The 19534-nt window shown below is 38.1% G+C and overlaps 1 protein-coding gene across 1 annotated transcript in view; it reads right to left on the bottom strand.

The window, feature by feature from the left end:
- Window positions 1-3710: 3710 nt before the first annotated feature.
- Window positions 3711-19534, bottom strand: part of CCDC141 (coiled-coil domain containing 141) — a 28743-nt gene continuing 12919 nt past the window's right edge. The window contains exons 8-14 of the mRNA XM_010188725.1: window positions 19215-19324; window positions 14528-14635; window positions 13792-13881; window positions 9866-10752; window positions 7716-7976; window positions 5902-5975; window positions 3711-3817 (exon numbers count right to left, since the gene is read on the bottom strand). Of these exons, the coding sequence (XP_010187027.1) occupies window positions 3711-3817; window positions 5902-5975; window positions 7716-7976; window positions 9866-10752; window positions 13792-13881; window positions 14528-14635; window positions 19215-19324 (1637 nt within the window). The remainder of the gene's footprint in view (window positions 3818-5901; window positions 5976-7715; window positions 7977-9865; window positions 10753-13791; window positions 13882-14527; window positions 14636-19214; window positions 19325-19534) is intronic.

Below are 19534 nucleotides of genomic sequence, written 5' to 3'. Positions count from 1 at the left end.
GACACATCTGATCCAAAGCCAACCAGAGGAATGCCTCATCCTCCCTTTGCCTACTGTTTCACACCTGGGCCCTCAGACACGCCGCTTCTTTTGAAAAGTGAAAATAATTAATCCCTCTCCCATCCAAATTTATGCACCTTGTGTAAATACCCCTTCACACAACTCCGTATCTTGTAGTCAGGCAATCTCATTCACCACTTTTTTGGGTGTCTGCATACAGGGAAGGAGGAAAGAAGGTTAGGTTAGTAACCTAAGTATAACATTTTTGTTGCAAGGCTAGACAGATTGAGATTTAAATCCGCTCTTTAAGAGAGTAATCGGGAAGATGTAAACAGTTTGGAATCTTGAAGTAACTACAGATTCAAAACTGTGACTGTGATGGGAGGAACTCAGCACTATAAAACAAGAAAGTAGCAGAATCAGAACAATACAGAACACCCAGATGTAGTCCCCCCTTCTACAGTATGGTTAAAAAAGGAGGAAGTAAAGCATGCCCAACATGAACTATTAAAAAAAAAAAGCTGAGTGGAAGCATCACATTGAAGTTATTGCTGAAATAGAACGAGTGTGGGGGTTTTTTTCAGAGAAATATTAGTGTATGATGAGATTATATCACTGCCACTTTTTTAGGATTATCCGAACAGAAAACAGCAGAAAATTTCCAGCAACATTTTTTAGGCATTCATTATAGCCCTTAAATAAAGACTGTTCAAATTCAGACTGCCAACACAGCAGTAATCAGCACTGATTACACCTTTGTTTACAAAACAAAGCATTAAAACCAGGAGACTTTCAGTATCCTGCTGTGCATCTGGTATCTCTAATTTCTCTCTTTAAAATCTTGTTTCTTGCAGCAATTAAAAATGTGACTGGTATCCACATACCCATTAAAAACTGTGCATTTAAAACCATTCCTGATTTAAAGTAGATGCAACACCATACTCAGAAAATCAAGTTCTGTTAATCTAAAATTCACAGAAATGTTCAAATTCTAAGAGGAAAAGTTTAATGAACAAAGGAATTACATACTTCTACAATGATTAAAATCTACAGATGTACTAAGGCAATTTCTGACCTTATAGATATATAGGTATAAATACCTTTTTACATTTTATAATATCTGACTATGCAAAAATGACAACATTTTCAGAAGTGACAAGGTGTTTGTTTTGACATTTTATTATTTCACAGTGTCTGTTATATAGCAACAGCATGAATGCCATACTTGTGTGTACTCTTGAAAATGATAGTGTACTTAGATTTTGAAAGTTGGAATAATTTGCATCTCACTTTCTTTTCACAAGTCAAATTCGAAAGATGTTATTTAACATTTAAATAGGAATTCAATTCCAGGATTTAATCCAGTAGTAGGAAGCTTACTTTTCACAGATAACATATTTAAGTAAAAATGAAAGTGCATGTGTTGGCACAGGAGCAGATCATAAGCCACTTCAGCTGCTTTTGAACTGAACAGTGAAACTGAGGTTTACTTTCCTTGGCTTCCCTTGGTGACAGGTAATATATTGGAATATTCCATATAAGCTATAGACTTGTATAATTTTAATCATGAAATAGTTGTATGGTTTGGGTTGGAAGGGATCTTAAAAATCATCTACCTCCAACCTCCCTGCCATGGGCAGGGACACCTCCCACCAGACCAGGCTGCTCAAAGCCCCGTCCAACCTGGCCTTGAACAGGCCTGGAGGTGGCATCCACAATTTCCCTGGGTAACCTGTTCCAGTGCTTCACCACCCTCACAGTGAAGAATTCCTTCCTTAAGGAATTCCTTCCTTCTAAATCTACCCTCCCTTCAGTTTAAAACTGCTATCCGTCGTCCCTTCACTATATACCCTTGCAAAGAGTCCCTCTCCAGCTTTCTTGTAGGTCCCATTCAGGTACTGGAAGGTTGCTATAAGGTCTCTCAAGAGCCTTCTCTTCTCCAGGCTAAATAACCCCAGCTCACACAGCCTGTCTTCATAGAAAAGGTTCTTCAGACCCCTGATCATCTTTGTGGCCCTCCTCTGGACTTGCTCCAACACATTCATGTCCTTTTCAACCCTGGGGCCCCAGAGCTGGATGCAGTACTCCAGGAGCAGTCTCATGATACCAGAGTAGGAGAGAATCACCTCCCTTGACCTGCCTGTCACGTTTCATTTGATGCAGCCCAGGTTGGCTTTCTGGGCTGCAAGTGTATATTGATGGCTTACGTTGAGCTTCTCATCAACCAATACCCCCAAGTCCTTCTCCTCAGAGCTCCTCTCAAACCATTATCTGCTCACCCTGTATCTGTGCTTGGGATTGCCCTGATCCATGTGGAGGACCTTGCACTTAGCTTTGTTGAACTTCATGAGGTTCACACATGCCCACCTCTCAAGTCTGTGAAGGTCCCTCTGGGTGGCATCTATTCCCTCCAGTGTGTCAACCACACAACACAGCTTAGTGTTGCTGGCTAACTTGCCAAGGGTGTGCTCAATCCCAGTATCCATGTCAGCAACAAAGATGTTAAACAGTACCGGTCCCAGTAGTGATCCCTGGGGAACACCACTCATCACTGGTCTCCACTTGGATATCGGGCCGTTGACAGCAACTCTTTGAGTGTGACCATACAGCCAAATCCTTATCCACTGAGTGGTTCATCCATCAAATCCATGTCTCTCCAATTTAGAGAACTGGATGTCATGTGGGACAATGTCAAATGCTTTGCACGAGTTCAGGCAGATGATGTGAACTGCTCTTCCTTTATCCACCAACACAGTAACCCCATTGTAGAATGCCACCAAATTTGTCAGGCATGATTTGCCCTTAGTGAAGCCATGCCAGCAGTCACCAATCACCTCCTTACTTTTCACGTGCCTTAGCATAGTTTCGAGGAGGATCTGCTCCATGATCTCCCTGGGCACAGAGGTGACACAGACTGACAAGCCTGTAGTTCCCGGGGTCTTCATTTTTCCCCACTTTTAAAAAGTGGGGCTTAAGTTTCTTATTTTCCAGTCAGTGGGAACTTCACCAGATTGCCACAACTTCTGAATTATGATCCATAGTGGCTTAGTAACTTCATCCACCAGTTCCCTCGAGACCAACAGATGCATCTCATTTAGGTCCCATGGACTTGCAGACCTTCAGGTTCCTTAGTCTCAAACCTGATCTTCTCCTACAATGGGCAGTTCTTCATCCTCTCAGGCCCTGCCTTTGCCTTCTGCAACTTCATGGTGTGGCTTGAGCACTTGTTTTTAAAGACTGAGGCAAAAAAGTCATTGAGTACCTCAGCTTTCTCCACATCCCAGGTAACCAGGTCTCTCATTTCCTTCTGGAGAGGGTTCACATTTTCCCTAATCTTCCTTTTATCATCAACATACCTATAGAAGCTTTTCTTGTTGTCCTTGATGTCCCTGGCCAGATTCAATTCTATCAGGACTTCAGCTTGATCACTGGCTGCTTGGATAATTTGTATTCCTCCGAGGCTACCTTGTTCATCCATGCAGGCTCCCTGGTGTTTTGGCCTGACTTATTCTTTGCTGGGATGCATTGCTCCTGAGCTTGGAGAAGATGACTCTTGAATACCAACCAGTTCTCTTGGGCCCCTTTTCCCTCCAGGGCTTTATCCCATGGTACTCTACCAAGTCGAGCTAGTCTCCTCTCCTGAAGTCCAGGGTTAGTGAGTTTTGTTGTGTGCCCTCCTTGCTGCCCTCAGGATCTTGAACTTTACCACTTTATGGCCACTGCAGCCAAGGCTGCCCTTGAGCTTCACACATCAGCTCCTTCTTGTTGGTGAGAACAAGGCCCAGCATAGCATCTCTCCTCATTGACTCCTCTATCACTTGAAGAAGAAAGTTATCATCAACGCATTCCAGGAATCTCCTATAGATTGCTTATGCCTTGCTGTGTTCTTCCAACAGGTATCAGGCTGCTCCTATCTATCTGTCTCCTCTGCTCAGTGTTCGTTGTCTATAGTGGACCCTCACTATAATGGGGTGGGTATACAAAGAACTCTGCATTAATCTACCCTCCCTCAGTGGAATAATTTTGGTTTGTCTTGGTATAGTTGGAAACAAGATCACCCTTGACATCTTCTTTTCTGTGAGGTTTTGTTGAAATCCAGGCTACCCAATTTGTCAGTTACAACAGGTATTTATGGTTCAAGCTGGAAAATGAGTGTTAAGCTCACTAAGCATGGAATTTCACTACCATTCTGCTTTTGTAGTTTTGTGGGCAGAGGGCTGCTTTCCTTTATTGACTTTCTGTATAGAAGTGGCTTACAAATGTCCTCCAGCCAATAAAATTGAGCTTAAGTGCTGTTTCAACACCACATCATAGCAATGAACAGTTACAGGAGTATCATGTCACTACAGCTTCCTCATCTGGAAAGCGTTCCTGGAACGTATAATCTGAAATCAAGTCTCAAATAGCAATGCTTTGAAAACGTCCATTAAGATAAACTACTTTTATGTCTTGTTCTGTATATGAACTACCAATAGTACTTTCAAAATGTAATGAAAAAAGAGAAAAATAGACAAGGAAAATAAAAACTTTATCAAGGGTCATTTCATAACTATTAAACTATAATTCAGCAGAAAAAAACCTAGCAATATATTGATTTTAACTGGTTTTGTGGCAAAACATAAGTATACTCAATTAGACATATGCAGTATGATACCTCAGAATTTTACTAAAGGCAGAATATGCTTTGTCATAGGCATACACAGCACAGATTTGTAAATGCTGGAATAAAATCCCACTTGGATTCAAAGCTGCATCTCTTACTCTCAGACAATTTAGTAAAGCGGCCTCGTATTCTGGCTGTCAAGTCTCAGGTAAAGCAAGTAACTGAGATCTCTCCCGCTTGTTCTAAAGCCTGTTAAATGAAGTTAACAGAAACAGATTTAATGCAAATGTGTATAAGGGAGAAGGTTTGCATGCCTGCTCCCTTGTAATACCCTTGGAGCCTGGATGTACATAAAGAAGCGTTACAAGGGAGGAAAAAGAATTTATTCCCATAATCTGCGTACAGTAATCCAGTAGTTCTGTGTCTGTTTGTTGCCTTTTTAACTCGTAAAGCTGATTATCATAAATAGTCTTTCTTTAAGTGCCAGCAAGCAGTCAGATCCAACTACAGTTTGATCCAAGCTATCTGCAATTCTGCTCTATGCCATGATGAAAAGTTCACATCTCTTTCTTCTGCTTTGATAGAACTGCAAGTGTTTGGGATAAATTTTTCCAAGCAGGGCTGAAATCCTAGCTCTAGCCTTGCTTTCAGAAGGACAGAGACTCCCCTCACAGTGTTGTTTTGCTCAACAAATGGCTCTCCTCCAACCGAAAAGGTCAAATGCATATCTCTGAACTCACACACTGGCCATATAAAAAAGACAGAACAATGATCATTCTAGCACTAAACTTTCCATAGTTTTCAAGATGAAGGACCCACAAGTTAAAACACAGATGCAGCTTTGAGCCCAGCATCTATAGAGCTACCATGACTCTAGAGCTACCATGCCACAAGCCTTACGACAGTTAACACTTAATTTAAAGGCTTAATTCTGGCAGAGACAAGGCAGAAGAGGAAAGAGAACAATTCTGCTTTCACTCCTGGTTTTTTTTTTTGTGCATGTAACTAGTCTCAATACTGAAGGCAAAAATACCTGAAAAAAGTGACCTCCTGAATATCATATAAAGCTACTCAGAAAAGTAGAAAATAAGTAAAAAGAACATTAATGATTAATTTTCGTTTTTGAATGATGGCAACTGTCACTAAAAACAGAGTATTGAAGGGCAGCCATCACACAGAAGATTCATTTTAAAATAGAAAATGAGTGTTATGAACAGGATAAAATTACCAAGCACTGGCAGCTCTGCAGCAGGCAAAACCTTGCAGTATGTACGAAAGGCATTTTGGTTTGTTCTTACCACAGTAACGCCTAATGCACCACTTGTGCAAGTCAGCTTGCTTACATAGGTTCTTCACTGTATGTTTGTAATGGCTATACATAAAGTCAAAAGGGCAAAAAACCATGAAACAATTTTACTTTTATGAAAATTAAAACATTCAAAATCACACTAATTATTTTAAGTAGCTTCATTGTGAAATGGAAAGCAGACTTTAGGAAAACAGGTGATTTTTATACCTGAGAGAATTCTTATGAAACAACATCTGGCGGAGATGACTTAACTTAAAGTTGTTCATCAAGGGTATTTCCCATTTTAGTTAGAATTTACTTCATTCCCCCATCTGCTCACCACCTTCTCTTCATGCTCCATCTCGTATTGCTGTGAGATTATACTCCCTTGAGAACTTCTCTTGTTTCAAAGCTACAGGAATCTTAAGATGCAGTCACGGGGCCAAAAGATCTAATTATCAGTCTTCAGTCTCACTGACTTCCAGCAATTTGCAATATATATTCTGCTCATAGCACGCTACACAGTAAAAGGCTTACATTTTGGCAAATCATGCAAGAGAAATGAAATATTTTCTTTCTATAAATTTTCCACAGCAACACAGTTGCAATATGAAAGTTGCAAATCAAAGATATAGGAAAAATCAGCTGTCTGTCCGTTGCTTTTACTGTACAAATTCAACAAGTACGGGAGCTAAGGAATGAAGCTACATTTGAGGATTTACAGTGAAATTTAAGTGTCGTTATTATAAAATATTTAAACAAATTCCTATTTTAATAAAAAATAATTTATAATTTATTTGTGTTTGTCTTTGTCAGGAATGAAATGCAATATGGAGGTGAACAAACTTCTGGCTTGGATTTACCGCTTTGAAGTTATATGAGAATTCTATTGGACTGATTTTTTCTTTATTTTTAAATATATATTTTCGTGTGAATACACTTTAGAGTATTTCCTCAATTGGGTTGGTTCTGCTTGAAATCACTGTGTTAAAAATTTTAAACATGCACAAATGCTCACTTCACAAACTATTCTTTCTTGTCTTATACTAACAGTTTACTGGATTATTAGAAATATTTGTACCTTCACTTTTATAAGACAGAGAAAGTATCACAAGTATCTACCTAAACAGATTGCTATGATAGAACATCTTGTTTTGTAAACATTTGGCATTTTTGGCCTACTGTGCGCTAGGTGCCACTTACACAAATCTTTATGATTCCAGGTCAGATCTTTGTGGTGCAGATGATCACAACTCCATTGGAATTACTGCAACTTTCATTTGCATATACTATCTGCTGGGCTGAGACAGATTTAAATCTGATCTGTGCCAGAGCAATCAAAAATGGTATGATTTCTTTACTAAGCAGCTTTATCCTAAAAATAAACTTTTTTTAAAAGTGTATGAGAAAAAATGTTGTTGAAAATAACACATTCTATGTTTAAAAACATTTCAGCACACTCCACACCTCCTCCCAAAAAAGGCATATCAAAATAAACATTGATCTGAGGACTTGACCTGGGTGTACCTTGACATTTAATAGCTATAACTATTAAAACTATTTCCAAGACCTTGCAATACCAGTATTTTTAGAAAGCAAAACTCTGCCTCAGATTCTAGAAAATCTTTGTAACTTTTTAAACTCAGCGTCACTATGAGAAAGGAAAATAAGCACATAATACTGGTATTAAAGAAATAAGCAATGTATCGAGTATGACACAAAAGTGATTTGGTAGAGATTGTGAAAGATGCAGTGTAAGAAAATAAATTTAATGTTGTCTTAGCATGTGAGAATTAAATCCAGTGCAGTCAATACTGTACTTACGTTGTGAATATCCAGTACATTAGTGATATGCTAACATACATGACACACAGCGTTATCCAGTCTATTCTTGTAATAAGCGGCCTGTTACCTTTCACGTGGAGAATGGCACTTGACGAGATAGTGCCGTTCAAATTTTTAGCCCGAACAACATAGAGGCCAGCATCTTTATCACACACCTTCTGAATGAACAAAGTATGCTTTGTCTCCTTTTGTAAAAGCTTTAAGTGCTCATCTGCAGTCAGTTTCTGGCCCTTCTTGTACCTGAAGCAGAGAGTCAGTTTTCAAGTCAGATTTGTAGCACTGTATGTCAAACAGAACTTCGCACATTCAGCCAGCCTCTATAGCACTACAATGATAGCAAGAGATAGAGCTCACTGCTGTCTTCTTATTCCTCAGTTTTAAAGTTTATCTAAATATGGTCAAATATTTAAACAATTCAAATTCCTGGATAATACATTCTTAATTCTAGAAATGTGGTTCTGAAAATAGTTTTCAATGGACAAGTCTCACTGCTGTATTGGAGAGAGTAGCATGAAGGCCTGGGCCCTCTGCTTTGTACTGAAACATTTTTGCTAGTAAGTTGTTGAGTCAATCCCCGTTCAATTCATTAATAGTCTCTTAAGATGCATAGGCAATGTAAAAACTTTCTGAACTTGTTTCTTCAGTGCAAAGAATAGTTAAGGACCTGTTCCTCCATCCACTTAACATTTACTTAGTACACATCATCAAACAGGATAGAATAATGCACCTGGAATTATTTCAGGGAACTGGTGCCATATTCTAACACCTAATAGTCTATCACCATGTATTGGTATTGACTCTTGAATTACATAATGGAAGCGAGAGAAAATTCTGGCTCTTCTTGCCTCGTGATGTTTCAGCATAAGCTACACTTAACCTAAGACAAACACAGAAATGCCTTTCCACATGTATATCCAATAAAACATCTACATCAGTACAAAATACATGATATTGCTGAATTTTTAATCAAAAAATCTATATTTCTTTCTGTTTTCATAAATTTCTAATTTGCAAATATTTTCAGTTTAATGTTTTTTTAAAGACCATGTATCAAGAATGTATACATTTTTGAGATAAATTAATTCTTTCTTACAATAAAACTGAAGGTACCTCTTGTTTCACCAACAATACTCCTCAAAGTGTAGAATACTGGGATTTAAAACAAAGTAACTTTATTGATACCAACACAGTATAGCACCGAGGTTGCAGTGTCCACTATTTTTTTCAGTGTCATAGAAGAAAATTCAGCTTACTAAAAACTTACAGTTTGCCTAATTCTTTACATGTGTAATGATAATCTTAACATCAAAACTTTTCCAGTAAGAGTCATATCTAATTTGAATACGTTAAAAAAGACATCTTCATTATGAAAGCCTAATGGAATAAGTGGAGAAATGGCAAATGAGGTAAAACTTTAGGGAAGTACGCCAACACACAGAGAACTACTACTAAAATCTTGAAATCCTGCCTCTCTTTCATTCCCTACTCCCTTCAGTGCAGAACTTATAAAAAAGTAATCTTAAAAGGTGTTTAGATTACATCATCTGTATTTCCCACAAATGCAGTATAAAGCAATCTAATTAGACATACAGCAATTTAGAGAAAGATTTTTTAACCTGTAAACTCTCTCCAGTTTTTGATAACTCTCACATATACATAGAAATGTGTGCTTCTATGTATATGTAGTGGCTATGTAAATATTTTAGCATGCACGCATGTGTATGTGCCTATCTGTCCATATATAGTGCCAAGATCCTGAGAAAATGCAGGTGAATTTACTGATGGTAAATCTGGAGTGCACATTTGTTTTAAGAAAGTATTGAACAAGTGGAATGTCATATTCCAGGACATAAAAACTGTATTATGTATTTGCTGGATACGCTTGCAGTAGTTTTAAGCTCTCATTATTCATAAAATTAATTTCATAATTAATTAATTAATCTCAGAGAGATTACTTCAAATAGGTTAATTGTCAAAAGCAATTTTGAAGGTGGGAATCATGCAGAAGTGTGGAGTAGAAAGGATACAAGCCATTTATTCTAGTCTACAGATTAATTACTTTGGTTATAAGTGGTTCAAGATGTCTTGCTAATAGGTGAGTTTACTACTTCTCATTATAAGCTACCCACCATGTCAGTGTAGGCTCAGGGAATCCTGTTACTTCTACTTCCAAAGTTACCGGAGAACCTTCCATGACGGTTTTATTAGACAGAAGCTGGGAGAAGTTAGGCGCCTGTCCAGTTAGGCTGGCCATGCTGTTCTTTTCTGATGAACTTTTAATCTCTTCTCGGGTGACCATCTGGCTCTGACAGCTTCTGGTGGTGTCTGATTGAAACACGAAACCTGAGAATGCAGCAGGCAAAGCATGCAGCCTGTCCTGGGTTTTAGAACAGTTATTCAAGTCATGCAATTGTTCTTGTGTTTCTGCCATGCTTTTACAAATTTCAAGGTGTTGCAAATGTGTTTTGCACACTTCACTCATCATGCTACATACTGGTTTGGCATTTATACTGCAGGAAGCAGTGCTAGCTTCAGATATTCCTTGTAAGCTACGAGTCAAAGGAGGTACTGGTCTGACTTTTGGACCAGAATCTGTTGAAAAGATACAAAACTTTTCAAACTGATCTGATGGGCTTTCCACTTTATTATTTGTAGCATCAGCATAAGCAGAATTTGTTAAGAGATCAGATGCACTCATCACATTCTTAATACTAGTGGTTTTCTGCATTTGCAAGCTGCAGGAACTGACATGCAGACTATGAGCACTACAGCAGCACTGCTCTTCTAGCTCTGTTTCAGAATGTAGGAGGTTGGATTCTGGTGTTTCAGAAAGCGGTGGCAAAGAGATATCATCAGGTGATATACACTCATATTCATCTCCGGAGGGTACTTCTTCTGCCAGGAATTCATTCTGTAAACTATCCTCTTTGGCTGAAGATGACAGCTCTGTATCCTGTGCAACAAGATCCTCACCAGCTGGACAGATAATTGGAATATCACCCAATTTATTCCTCTCCTTAAATTAGGATGGGAAAGAAGAGAAGGGAAAGAAGAAAAACAGAGAATGAGTTGTCATTCTGTGCGTCCTCTTTTCATGCAGAAGATAGCAACAATATTTGAAATATTTCTTCTAGTTAAGCTTAATGCGTGTTGAGAAGCAGGAGGAAATACATGGGAAATGTTCATTCGTAAGAAAACTTTGCAGCAGCTAAATGGAATTTCAAACTGGATAGATTCTAGCAGATATTATTATAATTACATAGAAGCACTAACCGTATGATATAACAGTAACCATAAAAGAAAAAGTTCCTCTTTTATAAACAAAGGACAACCTGTGGATTTCCTGTGCTCTTTATAAGAGCATTCACAAGGGAAATGTGGAGGAGGAGGTGGCCTAATTACATCTAAATGGGAAACAGTTACATAGCAATAAAAATATATGAACAGTCAAGTTACTGGGCTTTGATTCTTTAAGAAAGAGAGCACTGGTCATATTCAAGAGTTAAAGAATTACACAAACATCTTTAAGATATTTTCCAGCATTTATATTTCCCTCATTTTTTGCCAGCTGTTTCAAGATTTTATGCAAACACTAACAGAAACCAATGTTACTTTTTTTTTAATAGTATCTTGGATCCAGAATAATGATAATAATAAAATAAATACATCACTCTCATATTTCAAAAAGAATTGGATGTGGCATGAGTGTGTTAATTTTAATCACAAAACATCAAAGCCAGTATCTGATTCATTAATTACTTCTGTCTCTTGATTTTTTAATATAAATGTGTAATCAAATATTCAGGCCTATTTCATTTGTGCTAGGGCCCTCAGCATAGGTGTTCATAATGTTTTCTTATGCTAGTCTCTCACTGTTGTGTTCTATTAAAAATATGTAATCTATTAAGCAATATTTCTATCACCTATAAACTGTTCATTTAAATCAACTGGGCGATACACTGGACATCACTGCTTTCCAAATCAAGTTTCTTTGGCAGTATCCAGTATAAAAGTGCAGCAGCACATGCGTTTAAACATTCTCTTTGCTTTATTATTGTAAATAGAACCTAATCATCAGTGTACAAAATCAACAAAATAAAACTAAAGAACTTCGCATGTGCCCTGCTCCTGTAGGTATGGTAGTTTTAATATTGATGATTTTGCCAGTTAATAATTTATTATTTCAAAACCATGTGATTCACACCAGATCCATGAATGAATGACTGGAAGAAAGATGGGATTTTACTGTGTCTATTTTACTAAATAATTCAATCCAGTTGTAAGATGTTCAAGGCCAGGTTGGATGGCCCTTGAGCAGTCTACTCTAGTAGGAGGTGTCCCTGCCCATGGCAGAGGGGTTGGAACCAGACAATCTTTAGGATCCCTTTCGATCCAAACCATTCTATGATTCTATGAAGTTAAAGTTTGGGTATTAAATGTGTTTTCTACAAGCGTTCCCTGATGAACTCTGACCCGCAAAGTGTCTTTCAGTATGAATATATCATAGATATAAACATGATAAATTATAATTGACTGTCCACTTTGGTGAAATGTGTCCATTTTTCTCCTTTCCAACTACTTCGAACACAATAAATATTGAGCTACTTCTTCCTTCTGCACATATTCACTTTTTTAATTTGGGTTCTAACTAATTGTAAACCATTCCTAAAAACTGTTATTGTTTGGAATTAATTCAAATGCACTCAAAATATATTTTTGTGGGGTTTACAAGGGGCTGGGCAAGGGCCAGGTCTTTCCTTGAAAAGGACAGAAGTGGAAGACAGAAAAGCTCAAATGAGAAGAACCTGCTACTTCTTTAAGTATGGAGTGATGAAAAGGGTAGAGGCATCATAGCTGCCATACTTCACAGCTGATATTTGCTGGTTTGCATACCCTTGACTTCTCCCTTTGGCAGCTGAGGCACAGCCTGATGAGAATTGACAAAGCTGTGGCCTAGTAAAATAGGAAATAGGGCTATGGACATCTGCTGGGTGAGGTGATTCTCCTGAGGGTGGCTCTTTGGAACAGTCACAAAAGATTGAGTGAAATCTCAGCTCCAAGTCAATGATGGTTTAAACACCCATTGACTTGGAATGGAGGTAACAAAATGAATTAGGCTTAATTTTGGCTCATCAGCAGATTACAGGACATTCTGTATTGAACTGAAGATAACGTTAATATTAGTTGAATTTCTACAAAAAAATCACAATTTAATGTCTTAGAGTATTATTCTATGTTATCAGCTTGCAAAATGGAAATTTTAGAGTTCTAAATCAATTACCAATGTATTCTACCTTTCTGAAGACTTAGATATATATTACCACCCACTTCAAATTACCAGAATATTTCACATAGTAAATTATTTACATCCAAGATCCCAAGGCTTCAAACGTTCTTCAAACTAAATAAATTAATCTCATAAGACATAGGTCTGGTTTTGTAATGCCTGTATTTCTAACACTACACTTATTCACTGACAGATTGGAACCTTTCATATTCATTTACTGTACAGCCATGTATAAAACATGCTTTTCTGGTAGGATTTCTATGATTCTAAATGCATACACAGTCTTTCACTATCTAATTTCCTTTTGTGCATAGTCCTCAACATGCAATCTGTACTTTGGGGCTTATTTATGATCTCTGCCGCACAGAATTTTGGCAACTGAGATGTAACGCAAGTGTTTTGAGGTGAGGGTGAAGACAACTATTTGAGCTCTGTTACTTATTTGATGTATAGTGCCATACCAACAGTACAACAGATTATCTGTGACATGATGTCATACTGAACTGTTGACAGCTGTAGCTGTTTTCCATCATGTTTTTGCCATGACTGCTTTCCTGTTATTCACCCTGTAGCAAAACTGAAGCAATTCTGTGCTTATTTTGCATTGGACTTCTGTAATACTGTAAATGAGAAGCCTACCAATCTGTAACAATATCCACCACTTTTGAGAAGCAATTAATTAAGGAGTAAAATTCCCTTGAGAGTACGTGACAATCCCCTTCAGTTTAATGAAAAAAAAAAACAAAAACCAACATGAACAGTAAATACCTGTTTAGCATTGGTAGGAGACAGAGTATTGATTCTCTTCTCAGTAATGCTTCCTGAATTCGTAAGCAATTTATCCGATTCTAATGCCATCTGAAAGAAAAATGTTTAAAAATCATTTTTTTCCTTATGAAGACCTTAATGATTCAACAAAGAATCATAATTTCCACCATCACTTAGTTCAAATTCTGAGCTATGAGGCTTCTCTCATAGCATAATAATTGTAAATTAAATACTTCCATAGATTGTCTCTAGGGGTTATTTGAACATTAGGGCTCTGGGAAACACTAAAAGCAGTTTCCTCTGTTACTTTCTATATTCTCTTAAGTCTTACTATAAATGAGAGAGCAGAATATGTTCCTCCTTGAGGAAGGAGGAACAGCCACAAAGATGATATCTTTGCATCTTTGCATTAAGAATACCGTGGCAATAAGACCAAAGGAAAATTGGTAGAAGATTATGAAAAGAATACTATCTTGGAAAAGAAAAAGAGATACATAGGCAAGTAAAAAGAAAGCTAGAAAACCAAAATTCATAGGGAAGAATATGTGGATTGGACAGAAGGCAAAAGAGTAACTAAAAAAAAAAAAAATTAAAAGAGAAATGACCATGACTACACTGATACCCATCTTAAGGGAGGCTTCAAACTGAAAAGCAATAAACTTTCCAGCAACACACAAAGCCTTTTAAGAAGGAGAGTTTTAGTAAAAAAAAAAAAAAAAAAAGAAAAAAATCTAACCTGCTGCTTTTGTTCCTCTGCTTTGTCTTTAATAACAGCCTCACACGCTTCTTGACTATTTCTTTCTTCTTTTTGAACAGTAACCAACTTTTCAGAAAATTCACCTTTCTGCCATGGGAAAAGAAAATTAAGTAAGCTTATACATAATAGAATGCACCAATTGTTAGCTACATACTGACTTATGCTCTGTACAACAGAGTGGTGAAAAAAAGTGAAATCTTACTTAAAACCAGTCATCAGCACACGTGTAAATTGATTATGGCAAAAATATGCAGCAAAACCCAATTCATTCATTACTGGACAAGCAAAGACAATATTTTTCAAAGCTGAGGGGATCTTTCCTGAGGCAAGGAAAGCACAGGACACCAAAGACTGAAGAACTGAAGGACTGAAGTAGTTGGTCAAGAATCTGAGGAATATTAACCAATTTGTACCCAGCATAAGTAAGGAAAACTAAAGATTAAGAAAGTGACAGTATTAGGAAAAAAGAGGATAAACAAAAACTACAGGAAAAAAAAACAGGATTTCAGGAAAACTGTTCTAGGGAGCAAAAAAAATAAATTTGTGAGTCTCTAGAAAGTTCAGATTTGTCTAAAAGATGGGAAGGGGAGAATGCATTCTAAGCATAAAACATAACAAGGCAGAATTTGCATTTGTTCTTGTTTTCCTCCTTCCTTCAACTTCCCATCAGGACAGTCCATAACTGCTCTGAATGCAGTTAGTTGTACTTTAGATCAGTTACATTGCCATTCTTTTTGGCTAACACTATTTCTAACTTAAGCCTCAAAGTGTGCTCAATTGGTTACAAAGTACTTCTATAACAGAATTCTGTACAATACTGTATTTTTTGAAGACATCATGAATCTTTTAAAATTATGATGGAAGAACACTTCAGATTTCGAAGAACATCACAGTGGCACAATGTAAGGAAAACTTAAAAGTTTTATAGTTACAGTTTTGTGTATTTCACATCTTTAGCTGTCCAGTCAAAAGTTACAGTCCTAAATGCTTCTTTGGTCATAGGCTTTCCAACTTAGTCATGAGGGCTTTAAACTAGAGTTGCAAGGGGAGGTCCCACTTCAATGCAAGTGAAAGGAAGAGATGCCCTAGGCCTGGAGTAGGATCACAGACCAGGATGAGGGCACCTGAAGTGCAGGACAAGGGACCTCCAGTCAGTAAGTTGGCTTCAATGGAGAAGCAACTTAAATGCCTGTACACTAATGCATGGAGTATGGGAAATAAGCAACTAGAGTTACAGATGTATGCATATCTACAGGGCTACGATGTCATTCGCATCACTGAGACGTGGTGGGATGGCTCTTATGACCGGAGTGTACAAACTCTTTAGGAAAGACACGCAAGGGAGAAGGGGAGGGGGTGTTGCCTTCTACATTAAGGACCAGCTGGAGTCCGTGGCACCCCACCTGGGGCAGGGTGAGTAGCTTACAGAGAGCTTATGGGTCAGGGTTAAAGGGAAGGCAGGGGAAGGAGACATCATAGTGGGTGTCTGCTGCAGGCCACCTGATCAGGAAAACTGAGTGGATGAGGCCCTCTATAAACAGATAGCAGCAGCTTCATGTTCATAAGCCCTGGTCCTCTTGGGGTATTTCAACCATCTTGACATCTGCTGAAAGGACACCACAGTGGGGCACCAACAATCAAAGAGGTTCCTCAAATGCGTAGATGACAAGCTCCTTCTCCAATTGGTAGAGGAACCCACAAGAAAGGGTGCCATGCTGGACCTCGTCCTCACCAGCAAGGAGGGGCTGGTAAGCAACATGAAGCTCAAGAGCAACATGAAGCCTTGGCTGCAGTGACCACGAAATGGTGGTGTTCAAGATCTTTAAGACATTGAAGAGGTCACGCAGCAAGCTCACCACTCTGGACTTCAGGAGAGCAGACTCTGGTCTCTTCAGGGATCTACTACGCAAAGTGTTGTCGGATAAAGCCCTGGAGGGAAGAGGGGCCCAAGCAAGCTCGTTGATATTCAAAGACCATCTCCTCTGAGTCCAGAAGCAGTGCATCCCAAGAAGGAGGAAGGCAGGCAAGAATGCCAGAAGGTCTGTGTGGATGAATAAGGAGCTCCTGGACTTAATAGGGCACAAAAGGAAAATCTATAGGGAGTGGAAGTGAGGACATATTAACTGGGAGGATTACAAAGAAGTTGCCTAAACAGCCAGGGATCATGTTAGGAAAGCTAGGGCACAGGTGGAATTAAATCTAGCCAGGGTCATAAAGGGGAACAAGACTTTCTATAGGTACATCAGTGATAAAAGGAAGGCTAGGGAAGATATGGTCCCTCTCTGGAAAGAAAACGGAGAACTGATAACGAGGGATTCAAAGAAGGCTGAGGTGCTGAATGACTTCTTTGCCTCAGTCTTCACTGGCAAGAGCTCTAGCCATGCTGCCAAAGATACAGAAGGCAAAGGTAGGGACTGGGAGAAGGAAGATCTGCCCACTGTAAGTGAAGATCAGGTTCAAGACCCTCTAAAGAACCTGAAGGTGCACAAGTCCATGGGATCCGAGGGCAGCCATCCACTGGTCCTGAGAGAACTGGCAGATAAAGTTGCCAAGCTGCTATTCTGACATGGAGCTGTTGGAGTGGATCCAGAGGAGAGCCACAAAGATGATCAGAGGGCTGGAGCACCTCCCCTATGAGGAACGGCTAAGAGTTGGGGCTGTTCACCCTGGAGAAGGCTCTGGGGGGGACCTTATTGTGGCCTTCCAATTCCTGAAGGGGTCCTACAGAAGAGCTGAAGAGGGACTTTTTACAAGGGCAGGCAGTGACAGAACAAGTGGGAATCGTTTTAAACTGAAAGAGGGTAGGTTTAGACTAGATATTAGGAAGAAATTCTTTACTGTGAGAGTGGTGAGACACTGGCACAGGTTTCCCAGGGAAGTTGTGGATGCCCCCTCCCTGGAAGTGTTCAAGGCCAGGTTGGACAGGGCTTTGGGCAACCTGGTCTAGTGGGAGGTGTCCCTGCCCATGGCAGGGGAAGTTGGACTACATGATCTTTGTGGTTCCTTCCAACCCAAACCATTCTATGATTCTATGAAATAAGTACTCATAAGAAAGTGCTGCACTACTAATTTTCCATTCTAGCATTAAACAAATGAAAAATTCTGTGTGATCTGTTCAATCTATTATTTTTCTGAAGAAAATGTAGTCTTCAATTTTGCACTTGCAAAACCCAAGAGTTGTCTTCTTCTGACATTCAACAGCCATGTAAAATCAGGAGAGATTTCTCCTTAATCTGTTACTCTTTAAAAATGACAAGAAGTGAAAGAGAGTTTACACTCATGGCATCTATTTGTGCAGGTAATTTGCTGAATGATTTATTCTTCATAAGATACAGACGTCGACTACTGAGATATTCTGAAAATCTTTAATAAGAATATTAGTTTTAAAATCTCAGAATACTACATATTGTAAAAAATAACTTTAATTTGAAAAAAGTTGCAGAACTACTCTATTGCAGAAAACTCATTTTTTATAATATTCCTTTTGAACTTAGAAGAATTATCTAAATTATGTGTTAAAGTAAACAGTTTATGAATGGTTCTATGTGAAAAAGTTCTCTCTAAACAACTCAATTAAAGGAAGTTAACTACAATTAGCAAAAAGAGTCAAAAGTAAAATATTGCAATTATTTTGAAATTCCACTTCTCTTGAAAAGATCCCTATTATGTTGCGCTAGCAAAAATGATCAAAGATTGAAGTTCTGTTCTGACAATACCTGGGGCCACTGTTATGCACACAATAGCATTTATATAACACATGGACTGGGAGGCAAACTTTGAGATACCGAATTGACACATAATTTGAAATTTCTTTATGGTCACAGTGCAAGGCAAAGCCTTCTTTTTCCATTCATCTAATGACTTTCAGAACTCATCTGTATTTTTGTCATCTCTTACTGCTTTTAAGTTAATGGGTAATTTGAACATTCACTATTTTTTATACTATAATTCCATCAAAGAAAAGTGAAACAACATTCAACATCAAGAGCAGGGTATGTAAGCATCTTAACTCTTCCAACTTCATAGAATTAACAATATCAGCTATTGCTGCATGTTGAAGATTTCTGATGATTTCTTTGAGAGTTGGGGGTAGACTTTATTACAGAAATCTAGTCTGTTAAGCTGTCTTTAATAATTCCTCTTCAGTTGGTATGCTACACTTAATTACACTTAAAGAAGCTTATCAGAATACACAACTAAAATGTTATCATTCTCTTTAATACTTGTTATAAGCCACATTTAAATGGCTTTGTTTTTAACACAGCTTGGTTTTTTTGTTTTTCTTTTCCAAGCCAAACCAGACTGTTTGTCATTTTATAGATCTAGCAGCTACTTATATTACAGTACCAAGAGACTGAGAAATAAGAAGAAAGTATTTGTCTAGATACTCAAAGAAATTGTGACATTTCCCCCTGAAGGTTACTTGAAAGCAGTAACAGTTCCAAAAGAAATCAAAGAAAAGAAGCCTGGGAGGAATATTTAATGCACAAACAAGTAGCACTTCATTGGCTCCTTATGATCATGACCTAAGGTAATGGAAAGTCGAAAAATAAGGAAATGCTTCATACTACCATAGACGATTCTCAGTGAAAAGTACTGATTCAGACACAGAGCCTGATAACTTGATGCAGATGCAACATATTCGCCAGATAAAAAAGAAAAATACCTTAAACTCCTTGTGTTCTCTGAGAGATCTACATAACTCATCAATAGAGTTAGTGATTTCTTTATACTTTAATATAGCTTTTTCAACATACTTCTTTCCTTCTTCAGTACCTACAGAGGTAAAACAACATAAAAGCATAATAACCAGAATCAAACAGATGTGCAACCAATGTACTTTGTAAACCAAATACACTACAATAATTACATTTTTCTGTGTTTTGTTTTGCTGAAGGAGTTCTCTGATTTGCAGCAGTGTGCTTTCCTAGCTCTTATTAGCTTACTTGACATGCGCCCTCATAGTCACTGCAAGGTCTTCTGCTA

The sequence above is a fragment of the Mesitornis unicolor genome, unplaced genomic scaffold, assembly GCF_000695765.1.
Source record: "Mesitornis unicolor isolate BGI_N332 unplaced genomic scaffold, ASM69576v1 scaffold13917, whole genome shotgun sequence".
Taxonomy (NCBI): domain Eukaryota; kingdom Metazoa; phylum Chordata; class Aves; order Mesitornithiformes; family Mesitornithidae; genus Mesitornis; species Mesitornis unicolor.
Note: the sequence above shows the minus strand (reverse complement) of the source record. Positions and strands in the feature narration are given on the sequence as shown.